Source organism: Apteryx rowi, unplaced genomic scaffold (genome assembly GCF_003343035.1).
Source record: "Apteryx rowi isolate R43461 unplaced genomic scaffold, aptRow1 scaffold_1404, whole genome shotgun sequence".
In the NCBI taxonomy this organism is placed as follows: domain Eukaryota; kingdom Metazoa; phylum Chordata; class Aves; order Apterygiformes; family Apterygidae; genus Apteryx; species Apteryx rowi.
Genome location: NW_020447647.1, coordinates 12968 through 38269, shown reverse-complemented (window position 1 = coordinate 38269; position 25302 = coordinate 12968). Strand labels below are relative to the sequence as shown.

At 64.6% G+C, this 25302-nt stretch overlaps 2 protein-coding genes across 2 annotated transcripts in view; one reads left to right on the top strand and one right to left on the bottom strand.

Annotated features, from left to right (window-relative positions):
- Positions 1-16494, top strand: part of COL1A1 (collagen type I alpha 1 chain) — a 17686-nt gene extending 1192 nt beyond the window's left edge. The window contains exons 2-51 of the mRNA XM_026057843.1: positions 737-931; positions 1155-1189; positions 1300-1335; positions 1472-1564; positions 1651-1719; positions 2085-2129; positions 2467-2520; positions 2795-2848; positions 3036-3089; positions 3372-3425; positions 3751-3804; positions 3904-3948; positions 4261-4314; positions 4469-4513; positions 4773-4826; positions 5316-5414; positions 5502-5546; positions 5636-5734; positions 6116-6169; positions 6273-6380; positions 6846-6899; positions 7126-7224; positions 7534-7587; positions 7684-7782; positions 8134-8187; positions 8684-8737; positions 8841-8894; positions 9015-9068; positions 9635-9679; positions 9782-9880; positions 10186-10293; positions 10719-10826; positions 10958-11011; positions 11097-11150; positions 11402-11509; positions 11593-11646; positions 12299-12352; positions 12682-12843; positions 12984-13091; positions 13324-13431; positions 13678-13731; positions 13827-13934; positions 14304-14357; positions 14488-14595; positions 14826-14879; positions 14992-15099; positions 15189-15471; positions 15556-15746; positions 15828-16070; positions 16175-16494. Of these exons, the coding sequence (XP_025913628.1) occupies positions 737-931; positions 1155-1189; positions 1300-1335; positions 1472-1564; positions 1651-1719; positions 2085-2129; positions 2467-2520; positions 2795-2848; positions 3036-3089; positions 3372-3425; positions 3751-3804; positions 3904-3948; positions 4261-4314; positions 4469-4513; positions 4773-4826; positions 5316-5414; positions 5502-5546; positions 5636-5734; positions 6116-6169; positions 6273-6380; positions 6846-6899; positions 7126-7224; positions 7534-7587; positions 7684-7782; positions 8134-8187; positions 8684-8737; positions 8841-8894; positions 9015-9068; positions 9635-9679; positions 9782-9880; positions 10186-10293; positions 10719-10826; positions 10958-11011; positions 11097-11150; positions 11402-11509; positions 11593-11646; positions 12299-12352; positions 12682-12843; positions 12984-13091; positions 13324-13431; positions 13678-13731; positions 13827-13934; positions 14304-14357; positions 14488-14595; positions 14826-14879; positions 14992-15099; positions 15189-15471; positions 15556-15746; positions 15828-16070; positions 16175-16321 (4280 nt within the window). The 3' untranslated portion in view covers positions 16322-16494. The remainder of the gene's footprint in view (positions 1-736; positions 932-1154; positions 1190-1299; positions 1336-1471; positions 1565-1650; positions 1720-2084; positions 2130-2466; positions 2521-2794; positions 2849-3035; positions 3090-3371; positions 3426-3750; positions 3805-3903; positions 3949-4260; positions 4315-4468; positions 4514-4772; positions 4827-5315; positions 5415-5501; positions 5547-5635; positions 5735-6115; positions 6170-6272; positions 6381-6845; positions 6900-7125; positions 7225-7533; positions 7588-7683; positions 7783-8133; positions 8188-8683; positions 8738-8840; positions 8895-9014; positions 9069-9634; positions 9680-9781; positions 9881-10185; positions 10294-10718; positions 10827-10957; positions 11012-11096; positions 11151-11401; positions 11510-11592; positions 11647-12298; positions 12353-12681; positions 12844-12983; positions 13092-13323; positions 13432-13677; positions 13732-13826; positions 13935-14303; positions 14358-14487; positions 14596-14825; positions 14880-14991; positions 15100-15188; positions 15472-15555; positions 15747-15827; positions 16071-16174) is intronic.
- Positions 16495-20566: 4072 nt separating this feature from the next.
- SGCA (sarcoglycan alpha) lies at positions 20567-24195 on the bottom strand. The gene is made up of 10 exons (XM_026057844.1): positions 24156-24195; positions 23728-23862; positions 23084-23238; positions 22861-22933; positions 22592-22790; positions 22221-22383; positions 21841-22046; positions 21607-21633; positions 20882-21070; positions 20567-20655 (listed from the first exon to the last, which is right to left on the bottom strand). The coding sequence occupies exons 1-10, from the start codon at positions 24193-24195 to the stop codon at positions 20652-20654; spliced, it is 1191 nt and encodes a 396-aa protein (XP_025913629.1). The 3' UTR covers positions 20567-20651.
- Between the last annotated feature and the right edge of the window lie 1107 nt (positions 24196-25302).

The window sequence follows — 25302 nt, the reverse complement described above, 5'->3', positions numbered from 1 at the left end:
GCCCTCCTCGCCGGGCGCCCGGCCCCGCTCGGGGCCAGCCCTCCGCCCTGGCGCTCTGCCCTGCCCTCCACATGCGCCGGTTCGCGGCGCTTCCCCCGCCTGCCTCCATCCGCTGGACCGTATTCCCTCGCCGGCGGCGCAACCAATCTGGCCTGATCCAGCCCTAGCCCGGACCCGCCTGGATCTAATTTCAGCCCGAGCCGCTGAGCCAGCCCACCTGGCCTGCGGTCCAGCCACCCCTAATTCGCACTTGCTGCTTTACCAGCTCCGCTGGTGATCCCGTTTCCCCAAGCCCCTTCCCAAATCCGCTGCAGCATCCCCTCCCCGCCGCCCCCCGGCAGCGGCTCCCGGCCTCCCCGCCACCTCCGAGCCCCCGGCCCGGCGCGGGGGCTATTTGCCTTGGCCCCGGCTCTCACGGGCCGAGGTTGCAGTTGGACGTAACAACTGGCTGGAGGTTTTGTTTAAATTCCAAAGTAAGTGGGAAGAGTTTATTGTGGTGGTGCTTTTCCTGTGTCACCGCGATGGGCTGATGAGAACCAGATGAACGGAGAAAAGCTCCAGGAGAGGGGGGAAAGAGGAGGGGAGGTGGGGGAAGCAAGGAAAAGGACGTGCTGGAATTGCCAAGGAAAGGCGAACGAGTGCCTGCGGCCGAGAGCGAGCGTAAATCTCAGCGGCTCACTCCGTGGCCCGGTTCTCGCGCCCTCACGCTCCCTTCCCCGTCTCCCTCTCTCCCCAGTTCAAACTGGAAGCTGCATACAGGATGGACTAACATACAATGACAAGGATGTGTGGAAACCTGAGCCCTGCCAGATCTGCGTGTGCGACAGCGGCAACATCCTGTGCGACGAGGTGATCTGCGAAGACACCTCCGACTGTCCCAACGCCGAGATCCCCTTTGGAGAATGCTGCCCCATCTGCCCCGAAACCCACGGTACCGTCCCTCGGCCTCGCGCGCGCCCTGCGCTGCGGCGAGCGGCGGGGGGCCTCCGCCTCGGTTCGCCGCGACGCTGCCGGGGGGGGACCCGCGGTGGCCCCCTCCCCGGCTCAGCATCCGTCCTCGGAGGGGCTGCGGCCCTGGCGGGATGGGGAACGGGGTGGGTAGAAACGTGGCGCAGACTCGGCTCCTCCAGCTGACCCGTCTCCTTTCTCCCCAGCCTCCCCTTCCTACCCAGAAACCACTGGAGTAGAGGTAATTCGCCTGCATCGCTTTCCTGAAAAAACTCTTTCCCAAAGAGTTCTCCTTATTTTCTTGGTCTCCTCCGTCATTTTCTAACCACCTGCCTCTCCTCTCCCCACCAGGGTCCTAAGGGAGACACCGGCCCCAGAGGAGACAGGGTGGGTATCATCTCCAGCCTAGCTCCTCCAGCCGGACACGGCACAGCTCCGGGGCTGTTCCCATCTGCACCCTGGAGCATCCCGGCGTGGAGGCAGCACCACCGTGCGCTCACCCCCGCATCCGTTCTCCCTGCAGGGACTCCCCGGCCCCCCTGGCAGAGATGGCATCCCTGGACAGCCTGGCCTCCCAGGACCCCCAGGCCCTCCAGGTCCTCCAGGCCTTGGCGGAGTGAGTATCGGGCAGCCCCTCAGCCCCGCTCAGTCCCGCCGGCGATGCCCGTGATGCTCACAACTCTCTCTCGCTCCTCCCTGCAGAACTTCGCTCCTCAAATGTCTTACGGATACGACGAGAAAGCCGGCGGCATGGCCGTGCCCGGTCCCATGGTGAGCACCCGGCGGCGCGGCATCCAGGCGGAGGTGGCTGGGCAACGCCGGCACGTGCCCCCCTCTCCGAAAATTGGCTGGGAACACCCACCGTCTCGCCCCGCGCTGGGGCTCAGTGCAGCGCGGCTCGCCGAGGCCGCTGCCCCGGYGGGGAGGAGGTGGGAATGTTGTAAAACAAGGAGAAAAGCCGTGGGGCGGGAGCGTTTCCCGGGCAGGCAGCGCCGCGGCGGCTGCCAAGTGGTAGGAGGTGTGAGCCGAGGCGGGAGGTCCTGGGAAGAGACGCCGGCACCGGCAGCGACGAGGGGACGAGGCGGCATAGCGGCGCGGCGGCTGCTCAGCTTGAGTTTCCTTTGCTTCGTTCCTAGGGTCCAGCTGGTCCCCGCGGTCTCCCTGGCCCTCCTGGTGCTCCTGTGAGTATCTCCTTCATGTCTCCAGCATGGATTTGAGCCCCAGCCCTCGACCTCGAACCCCTTGGTTCTGGCAGCCCCAAGTGTCCTTTTGGCTCTCAGCCGGAATAAACTTTCCCGATGGAGGGGCAGGGAGGGGACCGGGATGGGGCGAGGGCCAGAGGTGGCCTCCCACCCTTCCCTGACACCGGTGGTGGGTGACAACACACACCTGGCACTGCATGCGGGTCCTCACTCCACTTTACCTGGGTACCACTGTTGCCAGCAGGGCAATGTCTTCAGACCACGCTGCTCGTTTTCTAACCCATTTTCTTCCTTTTTTTCTCCTCCAACGCTGTAGGGTCCTCAAGGTTTCCAAGGTCCCCCTGGTGAGCCTGGAGAGCCTGGTGCTTCTGTAAGTCTTGCTGATATTCTCCTTCTTCCTCATATCCTGTCAGTCTGGGATGGATTACTGAGTTTTCCCAGCCTAAGCCTTGGCTTCGTCCTTGCCATTCCCTCCTTCACCGCTTGAGGGATTCTCTGGCCAGAGATGTCTCGGCTCCGGGCCAGGAGCGGTGGGAATGGCGCTGCCTTGGCCTGGGAATACCCAGCTCAAGCCCGTGGGAGGGTGGCGGGAAAGCCTTGCTCAGGCGCCGAGCCCTCACCCCTGTGCCCTGCATCTCTTCTAGGGTCCCATGGGTCCCCGTGGTCCAGCTGGCCCCCCTGGCAAGAACGGAGATGATGTAAGTAACTGCTGCAAGATCCCACGTCCTGCGGGGAGGATGGAGTCTCACCTCACTTGGAGCTGGGTTTGGGGCCAGATGGCCCCATCAGTGCTGGGCCAGTGGATTCAAGGTCTTCAAGCGAACAGGGGCCACATGGCCCAGGATCATCCTCCAATGAGTTGTCCTTCTCTTTGCCTTCTCTTAGGGTGAAGCCGGAAAGCCTGGCCGTCCCGGTGAACGCGGTCCTCCTGGACCCCAGGTAAGATGTCGCCAGTGTCTGCTGCATTCGGGAGATGGTGGCTTCCTCCTCCACAGGCATCCCTGAGGGGGGTTCATGGCAGCCATGTTGGCCCACATGGGCAGGAAGCATCTTGTCCATCCATGCATGGGCTGACCAGTAGCTGATGGCGAAGCCTGGGAGCAAGGATGTGCTCAGGAGTTGCTCCTTGGAGCCCTGGGAGGTGGGAGCAGGCGGGCAGGGGACAGCAGCCCCCTGCGCCTCCATGGGCCTCTCCAGTCACTCTCTGGCTTTTTTTCCTAGGGTGCACGTGGTCTTCCCGGAACTGCTGGCCTGCCAGGCATGAAGGGTCACAGAGTAAGTCGGTCCTTGGTTACTGTTAAGATTTGGGAGTCCTTGAAGGCCATGTGTGGCTGTACGACATGCCCAACCCAGGCATGAGCCTGTGGGCATGTGGGGAAGGGGAGCACCATGGCTACTGCTGGCCTGGAGCCCTCTGCTAACACTGAATCTGGAGGGCCATCCCACCTGGAAGTGGGTTGCGAGAGCACCCAGTTGTCCTCCCTGTCCTTCATGGCACAAGGGGCTGGAACTCCTCCTAGACCCAAATCCTGACTCTGACCAAGATAGTGAGGTCTTCTCCTGACCCTCACTCTTGTCTCTTCTCTCCCCTGCACTCCAGGGTTTCAGTGGTCTGGATGGTGCCAAGGGTGAACCCGGTCCAGCTGGCCCCAAGGTGAGGAACTGCCTCTACAAGGGCATCTTTGCCTTCTCTCCAAACTTTCCTCTCCTCCGTCTGCTTTTGGAAATCACTGATTTTTGTCCTTATTCCTAGGGCGAGCCCGGTAGCCCCGGTGAGAAYGGCGCTCCTGGACAAATGGTGAGTGAGTGAGTCCTGTTCTTTCCCAGCCAGCCCCAACAGTCTGAGCCAGATGCAAAAGAAAAGGGTGAAGGAAGAAATCCAGCCTTGATGAGCAAAAGGATTTGGGTGGTGGGGGGAGAATGTGGTGGGGAAATAGCTTGTCCTCTGGGCCTGGTTCTCCAAAGTTGCCCCAGGACATTGGGGCAGGGAGGGAGTTTTACTCCCTTGAGAYGTTGCTGCAGGAAGGGCAGGGGGAGAAGGAATGGGAAAAGGCTCCGCATGATGAAGGCAGCTCTCCTCATGGTGGCATGTGTCTGCTCTCCTCCCCAGGGTCCTCGTGGTCTTCCTGGCGAGAGAGGCCGCCCCGGTCCATCTGGCCCTGCTGTGAGTATCCCTTCTGTGCCTTYGGGCAGGGCTGAGCCTCCCTCCTCGGGCTACTCTGCCCTGGGCATGCAGGGCTTGCTCAGGAGCCGGGTCTTGTGCCACTGCTGCAGATAAGCATGACTGATGGATGCCTCCTCTCTCTCCTTGCCCACAGGGTGCTCGTGGTAACGACGGTTCCCCCGGTGCTGCTGGTCCTCCAGTAAGTAACAATACTCTCCTGGAGCAACTGGCCTTAGCTTGAGCAGTGTCAGCTTCCCTGGAGGAGACTTGCTGACTCCTGGATGGGAGATCCCCTTCCAGCATCTCTTCGTTGGCCAATGCCAAAGCACAGCTCAGCTCCATGACCACAGCTTGGAAATCCTGGCCGGGGTCCAGAGCTCTGCTGCCCAGAAAACCCACCAGCTCCAGATGTGCACTGGAATTGCTTTTCTGACACGTGCCCTCTTTCTCTCCTATAGGGTCCAACTGGCCCAGCTGGTCCCCCTGGCTTCCCCGGTGCTGCTGGTGCTAAGGTAGGGACCTGCCTGACCCTATTCTCTTAGGTGGGACCTTTAGATCTCTAGGGCTTGGCAGAGAAGCCGAAAAGCTGGTGGAAACAGGGAGAGGGGAGGAGGAAGGATTGAGTGTCAAATGTGTTTCCCATGTGGCCTGAAAACTTAGAGAGCAGAGCTGAGCCTAGCCCAGATTGCTATGGGTTCATCCATGCTTGGTGCCAGGCACATCTGCAGCCAAAGTGGCTGCACTTCTCATCTGTAGTGGAGATGAAGGACTTCTCCAGCTAAATCTCACGGTTGCATTTTACATGGCTCAGCTGTCTCTCCAGGCCGTAGGACTCTGCCTCTGTGGAAAACCAGGCCACAAAAGAACAAGGAAATCATCCATTTTCCCATACCCACGCTCCACTGGGAAGTGAGATGGAGGTCCTGAAAGTCCAGGGACGTAAGGAGGTTTCACAGCAGCTCATGTGCTCATGTCTTCTTCTCCCTCCTCTTCCTCTCCAGGGTGAAACTGGTCCCCAGGGTGGTCGCGGTAGTGAAGGCCCTCAAGGTGCACGCGGTGAGCCCGGTCCCCCTGGCCCTGCTGGTGCTGCTGGTCCTGCTGTAAGTGGCATCCAATGGCTCATTCCCATTGACGTTGTATCCTGCTAGCCCTGGGATAACCCTCATCTTCGTCTCTCTCCCCTGCAGGGCAACCCTGGTGCTGATGGTCAACCTGGTGCCAAAGGCGCAACTGTAAGTATCCATCGTCATCCTGTCTTTCCTCATGGCTCTTGGAACCAAGGTCCATGTGGCTCCCTCACCACCTTTTCTGCCCCTTTTAGGGTGCTCCTGGCATTGCTGGTGCTCCTGGCTTCCCCGGTGCTCGTGGTCCCTCTGGACCTCAGGGTCCCAGCGGTGCCCCTGGTCCCAAGGGTAACAGCGTAAGTATCGTTGTCCTTCTCCATCTTGCTTGTGATGGGCCTTCTTCCCCTTGCAAGGCTGGGCAGAGATGATGAGCAGCAGGGCTCAGTCCTGACCCTTGCCTCTGTGGCTGGTATTACCACTTCCCAAGGAAGAGCTTTCCACCTTCTCCCTGGGGTCAAGTCCCTTCCTCTGCTCCAGCAACCCACTGTCCTGCCTGGAGATGTTTCCCTCTGGCATCCCCCATCAAATAGCAGGGTGGGCACTGGGGACTGAAAGCTCCTTGGGAGATGCTGAACATCTCCCCTCATGCTGAGGATCCCAACAGGATGAGGCTCATGGCTCTCTTTGCTCATCAACCTGGTATTAAACAGCTCTCTTTTTTTTCCTTCCACCTCCAGGGTGAACCCGGTGCTCCAGGCAACAAGGGAGACACTGGTGCAAAAGGCGAACCCGTAAGTAACCCCCTCACAGCCCCGCCAGGGCTTGCTGACAGATCTGACCTCAGCTTGGTTCCACGTACCCTGAGAACACTCACCCTTCTGCCTCCTTCTCCAGGGCCCTGCTGGTGTCCAAGGTCCCCCTGGTCCAGCTGGTGAAGAAGGCAAGAGAGGAGCCCGTGGTGAGCCTGGCCCCGCTGGGCTTCCTGGCCCCGCTGGTGAACGTGTAAGTAGGAGTTCTCCCTGTTGCTATCGCTGTCATAACCCTGTTCCCATCCCTCTTCCTCCAAGACCCGGTTCTCCTCTCCGTGGACATCTTGCCCACCGGCTCCACCTCCTGGGCACTCCAGGCTTCTGCCGGATGGAGAGCCAGACACCTCCTGAACCAAACGTTGGGATGGTGAAATTCCCACCTGATTTCAACGTCTTCCAACGCCCTCACTCCACCAGGGCCCCTGCYTGAGATCTCCACTGGAGCATCTCACAAGCCCTGAGGGAGACCAGGCCTGCTCCTGACTGGAAGCTGAAGCCCATATCAGAACATCTTTCCCCTGAAACCCCAAGTCCCCTGAAGCTGCCCCATTGCCTTGGGCTTATTCCCACTGCCAGCAGCCCAAGAGTTCTCCGCCACCCCGCCTGCTCTTCGTGTTGCCCAGCCGCGCCACACTGACCGCTCTTGTGTCCCTTGCAGGGTGCTCCTGGCAGCCGTGGTTTCCCTGGTGCTGATGGCATTGCTGGTCCCAAGGTAGGTACCAAACTCTTCTCCCCACCTGTATGGGAAAGATGTTTCCTGAATGGGGCAGTGGGGATGMGATGGGTTTGTCATCTTGCCCCCTGCTCTGCTCTAGATCACTCGATCCCAAGGCTGGTTCTTTATCCTTGCCTTCTCCCATAACAGGGCTCTCATCACCTGCCTTGGTCCATATCCTCCAGCTGGAGTAACCTCTGTCTCCTCTCCCATCCCTCCCTAGGGTCCCCCTGGTGAGCGTGGGTCCCCTGGCCCTGCTGGTCCCAAAGGATCTCCTGGTGAATCTGGACGCCCTGGGGAACCTGGTCTCCCTGGTGCTAAGGTGAGTGTGTGGAGGAATGGTGGGATGGACGTGGAGGAGATGGCTTGGGATCAGGCTGGGTGAGGGCAGCCTGAAGATCTTGGCAGGACCGGCTGTGAGAAGCAGCAAGCCACGTCAACATGACCATGGCTTCTGGTGCATTGGTGGCCCTGGTCCAGGCACAGGCGAGAGCTCCAGAGCTCTTTCTCTTTCCATAGAGAAGGCCACTTTCAGAGATGCTAAATCTCCTGATTTTTGCAGGGAGCAGCAYGCTCCTTGCAGCCAGCAGAGGAAACCTGATGTCCTAACCCACCTTTTGCTCTCTTCCAGGGTCTGACTGGAAGCCCTGGGAGCCCTGGCCCTGATGGCAAGACTGGTCCCCCTGTAAGTAATACCTGGCTGACCGCCCTGCTCCTTCCTCCCCACCCTCTTGGCTCATCATGGGGTTTGCTAACAGGGCTCTTGCTTCCTCCACAATAGGGCCCCGCTGGTCAAGACGGCCGCCCTGGACCCCCAGGCCCACCTGGAGCCAGAGGCCAAGCTGGTGTGATGGGTTTCCCTGGACCCAAAGGCGCTGCAGTGAGTGCCAACATGAGCCGCTTCCCACAGTGACAAGGGGCTGGTCAGGGCTCCCCAGCATGGAGGCAGAGATGCTGCACAAGGCCAACTGGGGGCTTGGTTGTCCTTGGGGGCTTCCTATGAGCTGGGCCACTGTGACCTCCTGGGATGTGGAAGGGCATGCTGGCTCCCTCGGGCTGGACACCCAAGGAGGGGGTGGCTCAGGGGACGTGTCCCCAGAGAAGGGCAATGGGGGAGCAGAGGGGAGAGCTGGTCTAGTGCACCCACCAGCCACATCCAGGTGGGGGTGCGAAGCCATGCCTGACGGAGTTGTGGTCCCACCTTGGTCTCATTCTGCTCTCCTGTTTTTAGGGTGAGCCCGGCAAACCCGGTGAGAGAGGTGCTCCTGGTCCCCCTGGTGCTGTTGTAAGTATTCACCCGGCCCTGGAGGCTGCAATGCATCCGCCTCCCAGGACCAGACCCGACCTGGGGTTTGCGAGGGAGGTTCACCTCAACGTGGGGCAGAGAGAGGGCCTGGGCAGGGGGGAAACAGGACTTGGGCTGGCAGAGCTGGGCCCTAGGAAGGCTCCAAGGAACAAAACTGGCCAGAATATTGTAGTGGGTTGAAGCGGCTGTGAGTCAGGTGTGATCATTGCCAGAGGCTTTGGAGCAGGGACAAAAGGCTCTGCAAGGAGGTGACGTGTCCCAGGGCGGCTTGCAGCTTCTTCTCTGGTCTGCCAAGGGTGCTACAGTTCCATCCTCCTCTGCACTGTTAGGGATATCTCTCTGCCGTCCACGGGTTCATTGCTTGGGGTCCCCTCCAGAAGCACCTGAAGGTCGGGTCTGGCAGGCTGGGCCCCCTTCCCCAAATCCACCTGTGACCAAACCCTGCTCTGAGCACCTTCTTCCTCCTCTTCCTCAGGGTGCTGCTGGCAAAGACGGTGAAGCTGGTGCCCAAGGTCCTCCTGGCCCTACTGTGAGTATGAATAACCCCTTCCCCACCTGGAGCTGTGCTGGACCACTGGGGAACAGGCCTGGGAGCCAGCTGCCTGCCCTGATGCTTGCCCTGTCTCCTGCAGGGTCCCGCTGGAGAAAGAGGTGAACAAGGTCCCGCTGGTGCTCCTGGCTTCCAGGTGAGGAACAGTCCCTTTTCCCCGGTGGGGGGGAAACCCCTGCAGCAGCAATGCTGCTCCTGTTCTTGTCCCCTTGGTCACCTGCCTCCATAACGTCTCTTCTCTCCGCTTCTTCTGCAGGGTCTGCCCGGCCCCGCTGGCGCCCCTGGTGAGGCTGGCAAGCCCGGTGAGCAGGTGAGTGGGGGAAAGCATCGTGTGGGGGCTGTCCCTGCCTTGTCCCTGTATCCTCCCCATTGCTCGTCCCCTGGCTGAGGGTCAGGGCTGCTGGATGTGGACACCCAGCACCCAGCTGCTGCAGCCACCCTGCCCAGTCCCCCCTGTCTGAGCCGAGCTGGGGGAAAGCCTGGCTGCCTTCCCGGCCTGAGGCAGCGGAGCGGGAGAGCAGCTTCCAAGCATGCCAGGCTCACCAAGCCCCCACACGGCCTCTTTGGGGCGATCACAGAGGTGGCAGCACAGGGGACCCCAACCTCAGTTTGGGGTCGACCGGGGAGCCCGTCTCCTCCTGGGACTGCCCCATCCCTCCAAGGGGCTGAGGAGCCCCCTGGCCTTCCCCATCCCCAAGGGCACCCCAAGGGCAGAGCAGTGGGAGCCCTGGGGTGGCCAGTGTCTCGGGGTGGGAGGAGAGTGGAGGGTGCCCGCCGTGGTCTGGCTGGGCAGGTTAGGACCCATGCGGTGTTGGTGCAGGGGGTGCTCACCTCCTTCCCGTGCTAACTCCAAAATCTCTCTGCTTCCCCGCACAGGGTGTCCCTGGAGATGCCGGTGCTCCCGGTCCCGCCGGTGCCAGAGTAAGTTGAACCTTGCTTTCCACCTGAGCCAGCTTTCGGTCTTTCCTCTGTGCCCACCACCTCCGTAACCGGCTTGGCTCTTTTCTTCCCTCCCTTCTCCAGGGCGAGAGAGGTTTCCCCGGTGAACGTGGTGTCCAAGGCCCCCCTGGTCCCCAGGGTCCTCGTGGTGCTAACGGTGCTCCTGGTAACGACGGTGCTAAGGTAGGTCCCAGGTCTCCTCTCCAGCTCAACGGGGCACGCGGGGTGGGGACCATCCCACGCAAGGGCACCTGCTGCTGTGCACGGGGAGGGTGGCTGTCTCCAGCCGGCGGCTCCTCCGGAGCAGCCAAAAAGGGGGGGGCCATGGTCTTTGCTCCCCCCCCCCCACTTCTTCTGGGGGCTTGTGGCATGGGACCTGCAGGGCTGTTTGCCACCTGCAAGCCAGGCTGAAGCGGCGGAGGGTTTGCTCTGCAGAGGAACGAGCTCTGATTTCTTGCTAACACACATTTTGTCTCTCTCTTGCCCAGGGTGATGCTGGTGCTCCTGGTGCCCCTGGAAACCAAGGGCCCCCCGGTCTGCAGGGTATGCCCGGAGAGCGTGGTGCTGCCGGTCTGCCAGGCGCCAAGGGTGACAGAGTAGGTGTCCCTGGACGTCCCGTGGTCCCTCTCGCCAGCTGCCCCATCTTCCCAGGCTGTGCCCTCACACTCCTATCTCCAGCCTCGCGCTCTCCGGCCCCTCAGGGGCTGGATGCATCGTCCCTCCCGCGGGGCCAAGGCAAAGCCAGAGCCAGGCACGGGCACCCAGAGCAAAGCCCGTTCCCACTCGTGTCCTCGTACAAGCACGGCCCTCGGAGGCTGGTAGACAAACTGGGGGGTTCCTCCAGAGATGGGGTGGTGGAGGAAGATCCCAGCCTCTCCCAGGCTGGAAACAGCAGGGCCCGAAGGTGGGAGGATGAAGAGCTGACAGCGCCACGGGTCACACTCTGAGGCGCCACAGAGAGCTGTGACAAGGAGGAGGAGGGGGATGAGCTCTAACCTGCCGTGGCCTTCCTCTCCCCCAGGGCGATCCCGGTCCCAAAGGTGCTGACGGCATTCCTGGCAAAGACGGTCTCCGAGGTCTCACCGGTCCCATCGGCCCCCCTGGCCCAGCTGGTGCTCCCGGCGACAAGGTGAGGTGGCACCAGGCAGGGATGCTGCAYGGGGAACACAGCCTTGCTGCTGGCTCCTCCCGACCCGCCACGTACCGGTGCCTCATTTCCAGAGGTTTTAACCCATTTTTTTTTTCCCTCCCCATTGCCAGGGTGAAGCTGGTCCCCCCGGCCCTGCTGGTCCCACCGGTGCCCGTGGTGCTCCCGTAAGTGTCCCGCGGCTTGCGGCTCCACCGGCGGTGGCCGTCTCCTGCCCGGCCCTGACACCGGCTCTCTTGGCTTCTCTCCTAGGGAGACCGCGGTGAGCCCGGCCCACCTGGTCCTGCTGGATTCGCTGGCCCTCCTGTAAGTCAGCGCAGTCGCCTTGGCTGCGGGTAGCCCCTCGCTCCCCCCCCCCTTGCTCTCCCTCCGGGAACAGCCAGATCCTGCATCGCTCGGAGAGGKGGGGCAATGCTACCCGGGAGCTGGTGGGATGCTCTCCCGCAGGATGCTCTCCCGTGGGATGTGCCACCCGCTGGCCTCACCCCCCTCCCCATCGAGGGGGGCTGGTGGCCCCCGGCACCCCCTGGGCTCACCCCGGCTCTGCTCTCCCGCAGGGAGCTGACGGCCAGCCTGGTGCTAAAGGTGAAACTGGTGATGCTGGAGCCAAGGGTGACGCAGGTCCCCCCGGCCCCGCCGGCCCCACCGGTGCTCCTGGCCCTGCCGTAAGTAGCCCCTCGGCCCCCATCCCGCCCCCGCCCCCGGCCATGGCTTGGCCTCGCCGCTCACTCCCGCTGCTCCTCCGCAGGGTGCTGTTGGTGCTCCCGGTCCCAAAGGTGCTCGTGGCAGTGCTGGACCCCCTGTAAGTACCACGGCAGGTCTCGGGTGCAGGGGGGATGCAGCTGCAGGGCCCCCGGGGAAGGGGATGCTAGAAGCACCGGCGCGGGAGCGGGGAAGCAGCTGGGCCACGCTCCCCCGTGGCCTCACTGCGGGCAGCTGAATTCCCCACGGGATTTCGCTCCCGGGCCCACGACAGCATGATGTGCCCAGTTTGGGGGACTGGGGATGCTGCGTTTCCTGCACTGCCTCTCCAAGGATGGCTTCTGCCTGGGGCTGTTTCATCCCATGGGGGGGGGGGGGCAGATCAAAAAGGGGGAAGGTTTGCCCTTATCCCCCCAGATGAGTAATAAGCCCCCACCCAGACTGGCGCACAGCTTTCTCCCTTTTGGCTGATGGTTCCTGGGTTCCCTGTGAGCCCCGCGGATGAGTGGGACTTGGTGGCCCTCAGCCAGGGCACCATCTGCTCGATGCGTTTCGCCGCTCCAGGCAGCGGGTCGGGAGCGCTGGTTGCACCCAGAGGAGCCCCGCTCCCAGATCAGGGCTTTCCCAGCACGAAGCGCTGGCACATCCCTCCCAGGCACCGGGCCCTGAGCCTGCCTGCAGCCGCGAGGCGCAGGTGCAGCTCGGCGAGCCCAGGGCTGGCCCTGCATGACGTCGGCTTCTCTCCCTTCTAGGGTGCTACTGGCTTCCCTGGTGCTGCTGGAAGAGTTGGTCCGCCTGGCCCCTCTGTGAGTACCTCCTCCTCCTGCCCTACCTGCACGCGGAGCCAGGATGGGGCAGGATTTCGGGGCAGCCCRTCAGGGTGGGAGAGGCAAGGGACGATGCTTGGAGCTGCCAGCCGCGGTTCCTCTGCCGAGGGCTCTGCTCGGAGGCACGAGGCAGCGATGAACCGGGCRAAGGTCCAGGCGGCTCCGCGACGGCCGATCCCAGCCCTGTCCCAGTTGGCACCGGGACTCACCTGGACTCCCTTCAGACGGGGAGAGCCGCGGCGGCCGCAGGGCTTCGCGAGCCGAGGCTTGGCCGGCTGCCCCGGGACTGAGCTCCTCTCCCCTCGCAGGGTAACATCGGCCTCCCCGGCCCCCCAGGCCCCAGCGGGAAGGAAGGTGGCAAAGGACCCCGYGGTGAGACCGGCCCCGCTGGCCGCCCCGGCGAGCCTGGCCCCGCTGGTCCCCCCGGACCCCCCGGCGAGAAGGGTTCTCCTGGTTCCGACGGTCCCATCGTAAGTCATCCCCGTGCCCGACTCGGTCCCCTCGCATCTCCGCGCGGTGATTGCACCGGCCGGGGACGTCCCGGTGGGGCGGCTCCGAGCCGCTGCGCTGGCGTCACTGCGTCTCCCTGAGCTGCAATTTCTCCCTGCAGGGCGCTCCCGGTACTCCTGGGCCCCAAGGTATTGCTGGCCAGCGCGGTGTCGTCGGCCTCCCCGGACAGCGAGGCGAGAGAGGTTTCCCTGGACTCCCCGGCCCATCTGTGAGTAGGCGAGGGGCTCGCTGCGCGGGGCAGAGCTCCTGGGGCTGCTCTGCCCTCAGGCTGGAGCATCCCGGGGGCCAGGYGATGCCGGGACCCCCTTGGGATGCAGCGTCGCTACGTGGCCTGGAGTCCCCGTCCTTGCTCAGAGAGGGCTCCGGCTGCACGGTCCAGGTTGGAGCATCTCCATGGTCGGCTTCTCCTCCAATGCTTCCCCTTCCTCTTCCCTGCACAGGGCGAACCTGGCAAACAAGGTCCCTCTGGCTCCCCCGGCGAGCGTGGTCCTCCCGGCCCCATGGGCCCCCCTGGGCTGGCCGGACCCCCTGGCGAAGCTGGACGTGAGGTGAGCAGCGGTGGCACGCAGGGGACTGTCTCCCCCAGTGACATGGGGGGACGCAGGCTGGGCGCTCGGCCCCGATGCAGCGGTGCTAGACCGGCCCTGCTGAGCACATGCCAACTCATGGCATCACCGGGGCACGGCTGGGCCCGAGGTGGGCTGAGCGGAGATGGTGTCTGTCCAGGCCCTCTCTCCGAAACCCTYGTTAGCGCTTGCCTGCCCTAACGAGGGGGGGTCTTTGCTCCTCCACAGGGTGCTCCTGGCGCTGAAGGTGCCCCCGGGCGTGATGGTTCTGCTGGTCCCAAGGTGAGTGCCCACGGTTGGGTTGGTGGGGAGGGAGTGGTGGGGCTGAGCCAGCCCATGCTGACGTCTCTGCTTCCTCCTCCTCCTCCTCCTCGCAGGGTGACCGTGGTGAGACCGGCCCTGCTGGCCCCCCTGGTGCTCCTGGCGCCCCCGGTGCCCCCGGCCCTGTTGGTCCTGCTGGCAAGAACGGAGACCGCGGTGAGACCGTAAGTGATGCTCTGCCCATTCCTGCTCAACCTGAACCCCTGCCCCGAGCTGGGGAGGGGGGGGGGATTTGCACCCCTTCCCTGGTGGAGGGACCCAGGAGTCCTGGCCACCAGCCTGCGCCACTCAGCCCCGGTACCGAGCAAGGGCCGACCCAGAGGCGGGTCAGAGTCCGGCCCTCGGCCCCGCTCTCGCCGCTGGAGGGAGCTTCCCCTCTGGACACTGGCGAGGGGGCCCAGGCGTCCTGGGGACCCAGGCGTCCCAACTCCTGCAGGCCACCCTGCCCTAGGCACTGGGTGACACTGCCYGCCGCACTGCAAAGGAAAGCTCCGAGGATGCTCTAACCTGTCACCTCTCTCCTCCTCTCCTAGGGCCCTGCCGGTCCTGCTGGCCCCCCTGGTCCTGCTGGTGCTCGTGGTCCTTCTGTAAGTTCAGCTCCTCCGTCTTTGCGCAGCGGGCGGGCGACAGCCCCACAGGCATTGGGGCGATGCCTGGCCTGGTGCAGCCCCTCACCACTCAGCACATCGTCTCTTCCTCCTCTTCCTCCTCCTCCAGGGCCCACAAGGTCCCCGTGGTGACAAAGGTGAAACTGGTGAACAGGGCGACAGAGGCATGAAGGGTCACAGAGGCTTCTCCGGTCTCCAGGGTCCACCTGGTCCCCCCGTAAGTACTTCTGCCTCCTGCCCCAGGCCAGCACCCAGCTGCGGTGCAGGGGCACCTGCCTGCAGCATCGCCCCGAAGGGCTCAGGGGCCAATGACCAGGTCCCCAAGGTGTCCATGCTGCTGGATGCTGCCTGGTGCCCACAGGGACCATGCTGGTGGAGCAGCCCCGCACAGCTCTCGTTGCCTGAACATGTTGCCAATGGGATATTTTCTGTTTCTGCTTTGCACAGGGTTCTCCTGGTGAACAAGGGCCTTCTGGTGCTTCTGGTCCYGCCGGTCCAAGAGTAAGTACCCCCTGCTCCCCCAGCATGGGGATGCCTGGGACAGGACCGTGGTGTCCACCCCATCCCTGTGGGGCCCTCCGAGYGCTCACCCATTCTTCTTTTCCCCACATAGGGTCCCCCTGGCTCTGCTGGTGCCGCTGGCAAGGACGGTCTCAACGGGCTCCCCGGCCCCATCGGTCCACCCGGTCCCCGTGGCCGCACYGGCGACGTCGGCCCTGTCGTATGTAGCGTCTCCACCGCGGTGCCCCAGCCACTCACCGGCCGCCGTGCCAAGCCGCCCGCCTTCATCTCTTTCTCCTCCTGCCACAGGGTCCCCCCGGCCCTCCCGGACCCCCTGGTCCTCCTGGTCCCCCCAGCGGCGGCTTCGACTTCAGCTTCCTGCCCCAGCCACCCCAGGAGAAGGCCCACGATGGCGGGCGCTACTACCGAGCTGACGATGCCAACGTGATGCGCGACCGCGACCTGGAGGTGGACACCACCCTCAAGAGCCTGAGCCAACAGATCGAGAACATCCGCAGCCCCGAGGGCACCCGCAAAAACCCTGCCCGCACCTGCCGTGACCTGAAGATGTGCCACGGCGACTGGAAGAGCGGTCAGTGGCGTCCTGGTTCCTGTCACCCCCTGTCCCACAGCCATGAGCCCCCGTGGCCCTGACAGCCCTTTCTCTGCCCCTCAGGCGAGTACTGGATCGACCCCAACCAAGGCTGCAACCTGGACGCCATCAAGGTCTTCTGCAACATGGAAACAGGAGAGACATGCGTCTACCCCACCCAGGCCACCATTGCCCAGAAGAACTGGTACATCAGCAAGACTCCCAAGGAGAAGAAGCATGTCTGGTTCGGCGAAACGATGAGCGACGGCTTCCAGGTGAGCGGGGGGCCGCGGGGCCAGGGTGGTGGTGATGATGGTGGCTGAGCACTGGCCGACCTAACTTCTCCTCTGGTGCAGTTCGAGTACGGCGGCGAGGGCTCCAACCCGGCCGACGTGGCCATCCAGCTGACCTTCCTGCGCCTGATGTCCACCGAGGCGTCGCAGAACATCACCTACCACTGCAAGAACAGCGTCGCCTACATGGACCGCAACAGCGGCAACCTGAAGAAGGCCCTGCTCCTCCAGGGCTCCAACGAGATCGAGATCCGGGCGGAAGGCAACAGCCGCTTCACCTACGGCGTCACCGAGGACGGCTGCACGGTGAGTGGCGGCGGCTGTGTCACGGCCAAGGGGAACGCTCGGGGGTCCCCGGGGGGGACGTGGTGGGGGGGAGCGCCGAGCCTGACCGTCCCCTTCCCCGGCAGAGTCACACCGGAGCCTGGGGCAAGACAGTCATTGAGTACAAGACGACAAAGACCTCCCGCCTGCCCATCATCGATTTGGCCCCCATGGACGTTGGCGCTCCGGACCAGGAATTCGGCATCGACATCGGCCCCGTCTGCTTCTTGTAAACCGGAAACCCCACGCGTACAGGAGAGAGTAAATAATAAAGAAAAAAAAAACAAAAAAAAAACAGCCAAAAAAGGAGAAAATTTCACATGGACTTGAATTCGTGTCGGTTTCTATCCAGCGTCGCTCAAACTATTTTCGTTTCCGTAAAAAAAAACCCAAAAAAGCATTAAACCAAAAAAAAATAAAAATAAATGACTTTTCAAACCAAATAACCAGGAAGTGGGTTCGCTTGCTTGCCCTTCTCTCCGTCTTCTCCTCCTCCTCCTCCTCTTCCTCGGGGTCATTCCGTTTTACACCCCGAAGACGGCGCGGGGCCGGCTCAGCTCGTGGCTCCCCAGCCCTCGCCTCGCAGAGCGCCGCCGAGGCCCTTCCCGCGGCCGAGCCGAGCGCTCCAGCCCCGCCGACGGCCTTCGATCCCGGCAAGCCGCTCGGAGAGACCGACCCGCCGGCGCCGAGGCGGCACGAAACCAGCTGCTCCCGCCGGCCAAACCTGCCCCTCGCCTCCTCCCTCCCCGGCCCCTGCGAGCGCTAAGATCTCTCCTTGCAACCTGGAGTTGGGCAACGTCCAAACTAACCGACCTTTCTCTGCCTGGCTCTTTGCTACATGCATTTTTATATATATATATATATATATATATTATATATACCACTGAAAGGAAGATGTTTAACTCATTTATAACCTGACTTTTGTTTTTTTTTTTAAACTCTTTTCTTTCCCTTTTTTTTTTTTTTTTTTTTTTTTTGTTCAGGCAGCAAAAAAAATAGGAGGCCAACCAATTCACGGGGACCCGCGAGCCCGGACGCAGCGGCCGAGCGCTCCCCGCTCCTTCGGGGCGCCRGCGGCCAGGCGCAAAGACGAGCGCGGACCCGCTTTTTGCAGGCGAGCCCCTGGCTCGGCGGCTGAGCCGTTCCCCCGAGGCAAACCCCGACAGCCGAATCCCTGGAGCAGAGAAAACCGGACCGTTCAGTGTATATTCTCCTTTTCTGGAAGGCTACCTCACAGCTGTGGTTTTCTTTTTTTCCTTTTTTTTTTTTTCCTCCAAGTAGTTTTAGGTTCGTTTGGGGTTTTTCAGCCGTGCCGGGACTTTCCTGCCAGGTTCAGAGCAAAGGTGCTAAGTTTTGTCTATTCTTCCTCTCCTTTTTGTTGCTATGTTGATTTCCCCCCCCCCCCCTCCGTTCAAGGTCCATCTGGAGTTGCCGGGGGTTTTTTTACCCCCTGGATTTTTGTCCTTTTTTTTTTTCTTTTTTCCTCCCCTTTTGTTTTATTATTTCGGTCTAATCGCGGAGGTTCGAGCTGGGCGAAGCCACCGCGCAGCGTCAGCCCCGGGACCGCTTGGTGCTACAGACATGGGAACTGTCTGAAAAGACGTGAGTCTTGGGTTGATTTTATTTTTTTTCCCTCTTTTGTTTTGTTTTTTCTTTGCTGCCCAGGTCGACTTGTGAATTTTCTAAAGGTGCTATTTAACCCCCCCCCCCCCACATGCATCCTTAAAGCAAGGCGTGGAGACAAATGCAAGGTAGAGCCAAAAAGCCTTGAAAGGGAAAGGAAAGCACGTGAAAGCAGCCCTGGTTTCCAGGTTAAGCAGGTGCATTTCATTTCTGCTCTCATCTTCCAGCAGCTTTCTCCATCCATCCATCCATCTCCCCCCTCTTTCTAACCCGCTTCTCCGCCGCTCTCATCCTCCTGCCGCCCTCCGCAGCCACCACCAGCTCTTTCTTCTAACCTCCCTCTTCTCACCGCTCTTTCTCGCTCCCTCGCTCCTTCCTGGGGGAGAGGAGGGGGTTTGAACCCACCCCGTTTGCCAGCCCATCTCCCAGCAAGGCAGATGTTCCAGGGCGTACGAGGAGTCTGTACCTAGTTTGTATATGTATAATAATTTGAGATGTTTTTAATTATTTTGACTGCTGAAATAAAGCATGTGAAATGATCCAACAAACCTGCGGTGCTCTGCAGTCGTCTCTCGCGGCCGCCGGGGTCCCGGGCGGGTGGGGGGGGACCCTCGATGGGGGGCTGCCGGATCGGGGTCGTCCTCCGCCGGCGCTGGGGGTCCCGATGCTGTTCGCCGCCGGGGCTGCCGCTCTCCTTCTGCTTCGCTCCTGCGCTCCCGTCTTCCCCGCCTTCGGCGCCCGCCTCTGCCCCGGCCCCTTCCCGGCCCCCCGCCAGCCCTGCCCCTTCCCCTGCCCGCCCCACGGCCCAGGGTCGGACCCACTGCCCAGCCCCCGAGGCTCGGGGGGGGGGAGCATATGGGGTACAGCCATGGTCTGGCAAAGGGGACCTCGCAGCAGCCGTGCCCAGGGAGCAGCAGGGCTGGGGGAACATCTGGAGGGGCTGCAGGGAACATCTGGGGAGCTGCAGAAAGCGGCATCAGGCTGGTAAGGGGCAGGCTGGGCTGGGGGTCCAGAGGTGCCCCCCACCCAGGGGGCCCCACAGAGAGGGAGAGCTGGGGAGACACAGTCTTTGTGGTTTTACAGCGAAGCGCACAAAGAGAGGCTGGGACCATGCGCAGAAATCGGGTGCAGGCAGGTTGTACGTGCCCTGGCTGCAGATGTGCGCAGATGTGCAGGTCTGTGCACATCTGCACCCCGGAGCAGCACCCACACAGGGCACAGGGGTGCCAGCACACGCCGGGGGTAGCGCATGCACCTTCGGGAGCGCAAAGAGCCGGGCAGACACCAGCAGCACATGGGCGCACGCGCACCCAGCGAGCGGGTGCCACAGGCATCTCCCAGGCTGCCTGCAAGACCCTGCCACGGAGGGGGCCCGCGATACCCTGCCGGTGCCAGGGCTGAGGGCATCTCCCGGCGTCCCCCAACACACCTTCCCCAGCGAGGGGACGGTTTCTGCACCGCGGGGTCCGGAGGCGCTCGAGCCGCGCAGCGGGACGGGGCGCTGAATGCCGCCTTTCTCCTCGGGCCGCGCGGGAAGCGCCGCAGCCGGGTTCCGGCCCTTTCAATGGCTCCTCTTGTTTCTCCTTCGGGCCCTCGTGTTTTCGTAACCCCCCACCCTGGCCGCCTGCCCCGGCGCCAGGGGGTGGCCCYGCCGTGAAAGAGGCTCTTTCTTTGCAGGCACGAACAGCCCGCGCTGCCGGGCTCGCAGGAGGCCGGGGAGCAGCCGGCTCGCGTGGCCGTGCCTGGGGGCACCCGGGACCCCAGCGCCATGCACCCGCGTCGGGGAGATGGAGCTGCCAGGCAAGGAGGGGTTAAGCCAAATCGCAGCCCAGCTGAGACACTCGAGCAGGATGCCCAGGTTTGCACGGCGGATGGGGCGAGCCAGCTGGACCAGGCGAGAGCCCCCAGGCAGGTGCCCCATGCGCGGGAGGATGCCAGGTGAGATGGGTCGGGATCCCCCTTTGCACCCCTCACCCCCCYGAGCTCTGGGGTGAGCCTGGCTGGAGGACACCCGTAGGGCTGCTCCCGCAGCCTGCCCCGAACTCAGTATGCGTCCAGTGGGGACGCCCGCAACTGTCCCACACCCGCGGCACCCCATGCACCCTGCTCGGCGYGGGGACAAGAGCCCACTCACGGGGCTCCTCATGGGAACCGGGGCCACGGAGGGAGCAGAGCTGGGGAGGGGGGAGAAGACGTCGGTGCTGCAAGCCAGCAGTGTGACTCCTGTGCTCACYGCTGGCTTGCAGAAAGTCATCCTGGGCCAGGCAGAGGGACACTGCCCTGCCACCAAGCGCAGCCTGGGGATGTGGGGGCACCTCTGCACCCCGGGATGCTCCAAAGAGCCCCCTAAAAGCAGAGGGAACCCAGTGGGTGGAAAAGCAGAAAGAGGGGCCCAGAGGGCTCCCCCCAGCAGGCCTCATGGTGGGGGTGGACCAGGAAAGCCCCTGCTGCATCTCCTGGCAGCCACCCCCTCTCCTGCGGGAGTCGTGGGGTTGTGAACGCTGCTCCGGGTCCTGCCGGTCCCAGGGACGCAGCCTGGTTCAGAGCCAGCTGGGACACAGCCGGCGCAGAGAACGGGCAAATTCAGGTCACCGTTTGGTGGCAGATACTCGAGGTGGAGCCTGCGAGAGCCCAGACCGGCCAGGCACCAGCACCGCGGGCACCAGCCCCAGCAGGGACCAGCCCCAGCAGGGGCAGGCTGTCGAGCCGTGCTAAAGAGCAGCTTCGCCCGAGAGCCCGGGGCTGGGGAGAGGGAGCCGCAGGGAGGGGAGGCACCACCCTGCCGCCGCTCACCCAGGAAAGAAGGGAGAAGACGCGTTTCATCGCTAAAGAGCAGCTTTACCAACCCAACGCCACCCCACCGCAGCGGAGGAGACCTTTCCAGGCCGCTTGCACCAAGCGCAGGGCAGCAGGAGAGACGYGAGCACCCGGAGCAGCCCATTACCTGGAGACACGGAGAGAGCAGCTTAGTCCCAAACCCCCCAAAAGGCCACCTAGCTCCCACGGATCTTATTTAAGGGTTTCATTCGCTCCTGGGCCCAGGTGGGACAGCTCAGGCCGCAGCGGAAGGGAATAGGACCCAGGTGTCCTGCTCCACCCCACCGGCACACCTGGGTGCTGACCCCCCCCCAAGCCACGGCGGCCCCCCGAAACCCGCCGCCGGGGCTCACCGCTGGCGTGGGAGGAGCGGGAGGCGGGCGGCGTCCCCCAGGCCCCGCGTGGGGTCGGCGCGCTGGCCCGTGCGCACGTTGAACATGGGCAGGGTGGAGAGGGGCCGCGGGACGTCGTCGCGGCTGCCGGCCATGTGCCGCAGCTCCTCCGCGTTGCCGTGGATGGTGGTGTGATGGACCAGCTGGATGCTGCGGGCGGCGGGCCGTGAGCGCACCCCCCACCCCGAGCCAGCACCCAGCACCCACCCYGCATTAACCATCACCCCTGGATGGGGAAGCACYGGGGGGGCCTCTCGGGTGACGACTTGGTGCCAGGCACAGGGGACCAAGGGCTGGGGACCGGTGCTCCGGACCCGCACGCCGGTTTGGGGAGGGTTTGTGCACGTTTGTTCCCAGGACCAGTTTTTCCCACCCCAGGGGAGACCCCACGGAGCCCAGGGCCGGGGGTGCAGGTCGAGGGGGGAGCGGGACCGACGAGACGGAGGCCGGTCACCTCGGGGACCAGCCCTCGTAGCTGGCGCCGTGCGAAGTAAAACAGCTCTTGTGCTCAAACCCTCGTGTGTCCCGGGTTATTGGAGGTGGCCCAGCCGGGGGGGAAGGAGGAGAAGAGCCTGCAGGGCTCCCTTTGGGGCTGGGAGACCTCCTGTGCGGCTCGGCCCCCGGCGCGGGCAGCCCCCGGCTCATCCGCCACCACCCAGGACACCCCAACCAGCCCCAGGACTTACTCGGACGTTTCCAAGTCCCTTTTTTGCCTACAAAACCAAGCAGAAAGGGAAAAACAGCAGATGGTGAGGGAAGGGCTGCCACCTCCACCAGACCATCCCAGTGCCGGGATGGCCGGCGACAGGGGCAGGAGCCCATGTTACCCATGGAAATCCCCCGTCCCCTCCCCATGCAGCGGAAAGTCGGGGTCTTGGGGGGTTTTTTGGGTGCCCAAAGGCACCGGTGCCCCGACTCACACTCCCTCCCTGCGGCAGCACATGAGGTGGCCCAGGAGCAGGCAGAGCAGCGCGGCCACCAGCAGCGGCACCAGGATGGTGAGCAGGTAGCCAGCGAGGAAGTCCCCGGCGGCCGAGGCGGTGGGAGGCGCGAAATCGCCGCCCTCCTCCAGCACCCCGGTGCCCCGGGCCGGCCCCGGAGCCGTGGGGCTGGCGGAGACCTCGAGCTGGAAAAGAGGTGGCGATTAGGGAGGGATGGAGTGACCTGGTTTGGGTTGTCCTCACCCCCTGCCCCCGGAGAGGAAGGGGGGTGCAACACCATGCAAGGGGGGGCACGGTGCTGCACGCTGTCCCCATCCCCACGGGCGATGCGGGCCCGGAAAGGCGGGGGGGGGTCTCACCAGGGTGAGGTTGCACCAGTCGATCCGGAACCACGGCCCGAAGGTGTCGTAGCAGGTGGCGACGGGCTGCTGCCCCAGGCTGCAGCGGAAGCGGCTCTGTGCCGAGGTGGCTGCCGCCAGGCAGTGCGAGAAAGCGGTGCGGGAGCCCACCTTGACGTACACCCTGGCGGGGGGGACAGCGGGGACCCGGCTGTGACGGGGTGCCCAGCACCCCCAGCGTGGCCGGTGAGCCGCCTTGCTGGAGACAGGCCCCCAAATCTGCTTTTTCCCACGGCCGGGTGCCAGAGCGCAGAGGCTTGGGATGCATCCGGGAGCAGATCCCCCCCGAACCCGGCCAGCCCTGGGCATCGCCGCGGTCCCTTCGCCCCTACCCCTCCTTGCGGCCCTCAATGGGCAGCGGGACGCGGCCGCCCCGGTCCAGGGCCGAGGTGATGTTGATGATGCTCAGGTCGTCCTGCTCCCAGACGCCGTCCACGGCCTCCCGGAAGAGCTCCCGTGCCGCGGCCGGCAGCATCTCCTCCACGTTCCTGTTCGCCACCAAGAACTCGCCCTGGTACGGCGGCGTCCCGGCTGCGGGACACAGGGCTCGTGTGGGGCTGGTGGCCACACCGGGGCCCCCCCGGCCCCGCGCCGCCCTTACCTGGGGAAGGCACGACGGTGACGATGACCCTCTGCGCCGCCGTCTCGTATGTGTCCCTGCTGTACGCCAGCACCTGCGGCGGGAGAGAGGCCCCGGCCATCCCGGAGGACACCAGCTTCCCCCTCGCGCCGGGTGGCACGCTCGCACGAGGACGTGCAAGATGCGCCGCGGGGTGTGGGACCCCCCCACCGGCACACGGGACCCCCCCCCCACCAGCACCTACCTCGACGACGTGGGTGCCCAGCTCGGCGGCGGTGGGCGAGCCGTAGAGGTAGCCCGGCTCGGAGGGGCCGCGCTGGGCGTAGCGCAGCCAGCGGGGCAGGTCGGGGTGGCCCCGCAGGTGGGGCTGGAAGGTGATGGGGCCTTCGGGGGCGACTTCTGGGCGCCGGGACACACGGACGCGCGTGCACAGACATGGGGACACACGCACGCACACACACACACGGGGTGAGGCTCTGCTGCTGGCAGACCCCCACCCTGCAAACCCTCCCACGTCAAACCCGTTCCCACGAGGAAGCRCGGCTGCACCCCGGCGCCTCCTGTTCCGTTTTTGAGTTTAATTCCCCCAAATTGAGGTGATCCCCGACTCCCTAGTCATGGGGGACAAATTGCTCCTGCTCCCTGGTGGGTTTAAAAGCTGCAGCGGGGCTCGAGGGCAGCAGGAGCAGGTGCCCAGATGGATGGAGGGGTGCCTGGATGGAGGGATGGACAGAGGCATGGATGGAGGCATGGCTGGACGGACAGACAGTGTCAGGCCCTGGCCAGTGCCCCCCGTTAACTCGGTTATGGTTCCGGCCTCCCCCCCAGCACGGCTGCCGCGGGGGCGTCCCCGTGCAGCACTGCTCGCCTCCCCCCCCCGTCCCTCACCGCCGTCATCCTTGTGCGCGGCGAGGAAGGCCTCCTGGAACGGCTCCCGCTCCAGCTCGTGGACGAAGATGGCTCCGGTCTCGGAGGAGAGGCRGAGGTCGGGGAGGGAGCCCCGGGCACTGCCGAGGGCCACGGCTGCGGCGAGGCACCAGGGCTAGAGCCGGGGCAGCTCCTCTGTGCCTCAGTTTCCCCACTGAGACCCCGGGCCGACCCGAAGGCGCTGGCAGGCCCCTGCCCGTCCCCCTGGTGTCGGGCGCTCCCGAGACAAAGGGCCAGGCTATATTTAGGAGGTGCTGGGGACGGGGACGGGGATGGCGCCTTGCCCGGCGGCAGAGAAATCCCCGCTCGGTCCCCCCCATCCCAACCCCACCTCTCCAGCTGCCCCYGGCCGCGTCCCGCCTGGGGGTGCCCCCGGCCCGGCCACTCGCCTGCCAGCACCCAGAGCCGGAGCAGCTCCGGCGCGTCCATCTTCGCCGTCAGCCCGGCCGGGAGCGCGGCCAGGGCCTGATTGACAGAGGCAGCGGGAGCCACCGCGCGCGGCGGGGACGTTGGCACGCACGGCGGGGATGGATGACCCCGCCACCGCCTCCCCCCGGGCGCCGGTGCCCTCCCAAACGCCACTGGCTCCGGGGAGGGAGGAGGCCACCGAGCCGCCTTTGCACCCCGAGGAGGGCATGGGGGGGCCCCGCCGTCCCCTCCGCCGTGGGGTTTTGGGGTGGCCTCGTCCCCGCGCGCCCGCCTGACCCGCTCGGCCGGGTGGTTGGGGACGAGAGGCGGCGGCTGCGGGGCACCGCGTCGAGGGCGGCACACGGCGAACGCAGCCGCCGCCGCCCGTGCTGCCGGGGCGGAACGGGACGGGACGGGACACTGGGGAACGGGACACTGGGGAACGGGGCCGGCAGCCCCCGTCACCCCCCTCCCGGCCCGGCCGTGCTCTCGCTGCCGGCTTCAACTCCCGCCGCCGTCCCGGGAGCAGGCGGCGTCCCGGAGCGCGTGCAGCGGCGCGCACACGCGTGTGCTTCCGCACGGGAGCGCGTGCACGCGCCGGGGCGGGGGGGAGCGCAAGCGGGTGCAAACCCCGGTGCCGCGCCGGGACGGTGGCGGGGGCCGCGCGCGCGGGGAAGGGAGGGGAAGGGAAGGGAAGGGAAGGGAAGGGAAGGGAAGGGAAGGGAAGGGAAGGGAAAGGCCCCCCCGCGCTCGGCGTGACGCAGGGCGGGTGCTGCGAGAGCCGCGGTTTCGCCGCGGGCGGGGCGGCGGGGGGGGGGCCCGGGCCTGGCGACGGAAGGGGAAGGGAAGGGAAGGGAAGGGAAGGGAAGGGAAGGGAAGGGAAGGGAAGGGAAGGGAAGGGGGCGGCCGTGGGGGACGTCACGGCACGTCGCGGCGCGTCACGCACAAAGGGCCAGGAAGCGGCGTCGGGCGCGGGGCCGCTGCAGGGTCCTGGTGCCCTCGCGCTGCCCGGGCCGGGGGGGGCCTCTGCCCCCCGCAACGGCGGGGATGGGAGGCGAAAAGCGGTGCTCTGTGCCCTGCCCCCCCACCCAGCCCTTTTGGGGTGCTTTTTCCAGGAGGGGGGGGGTC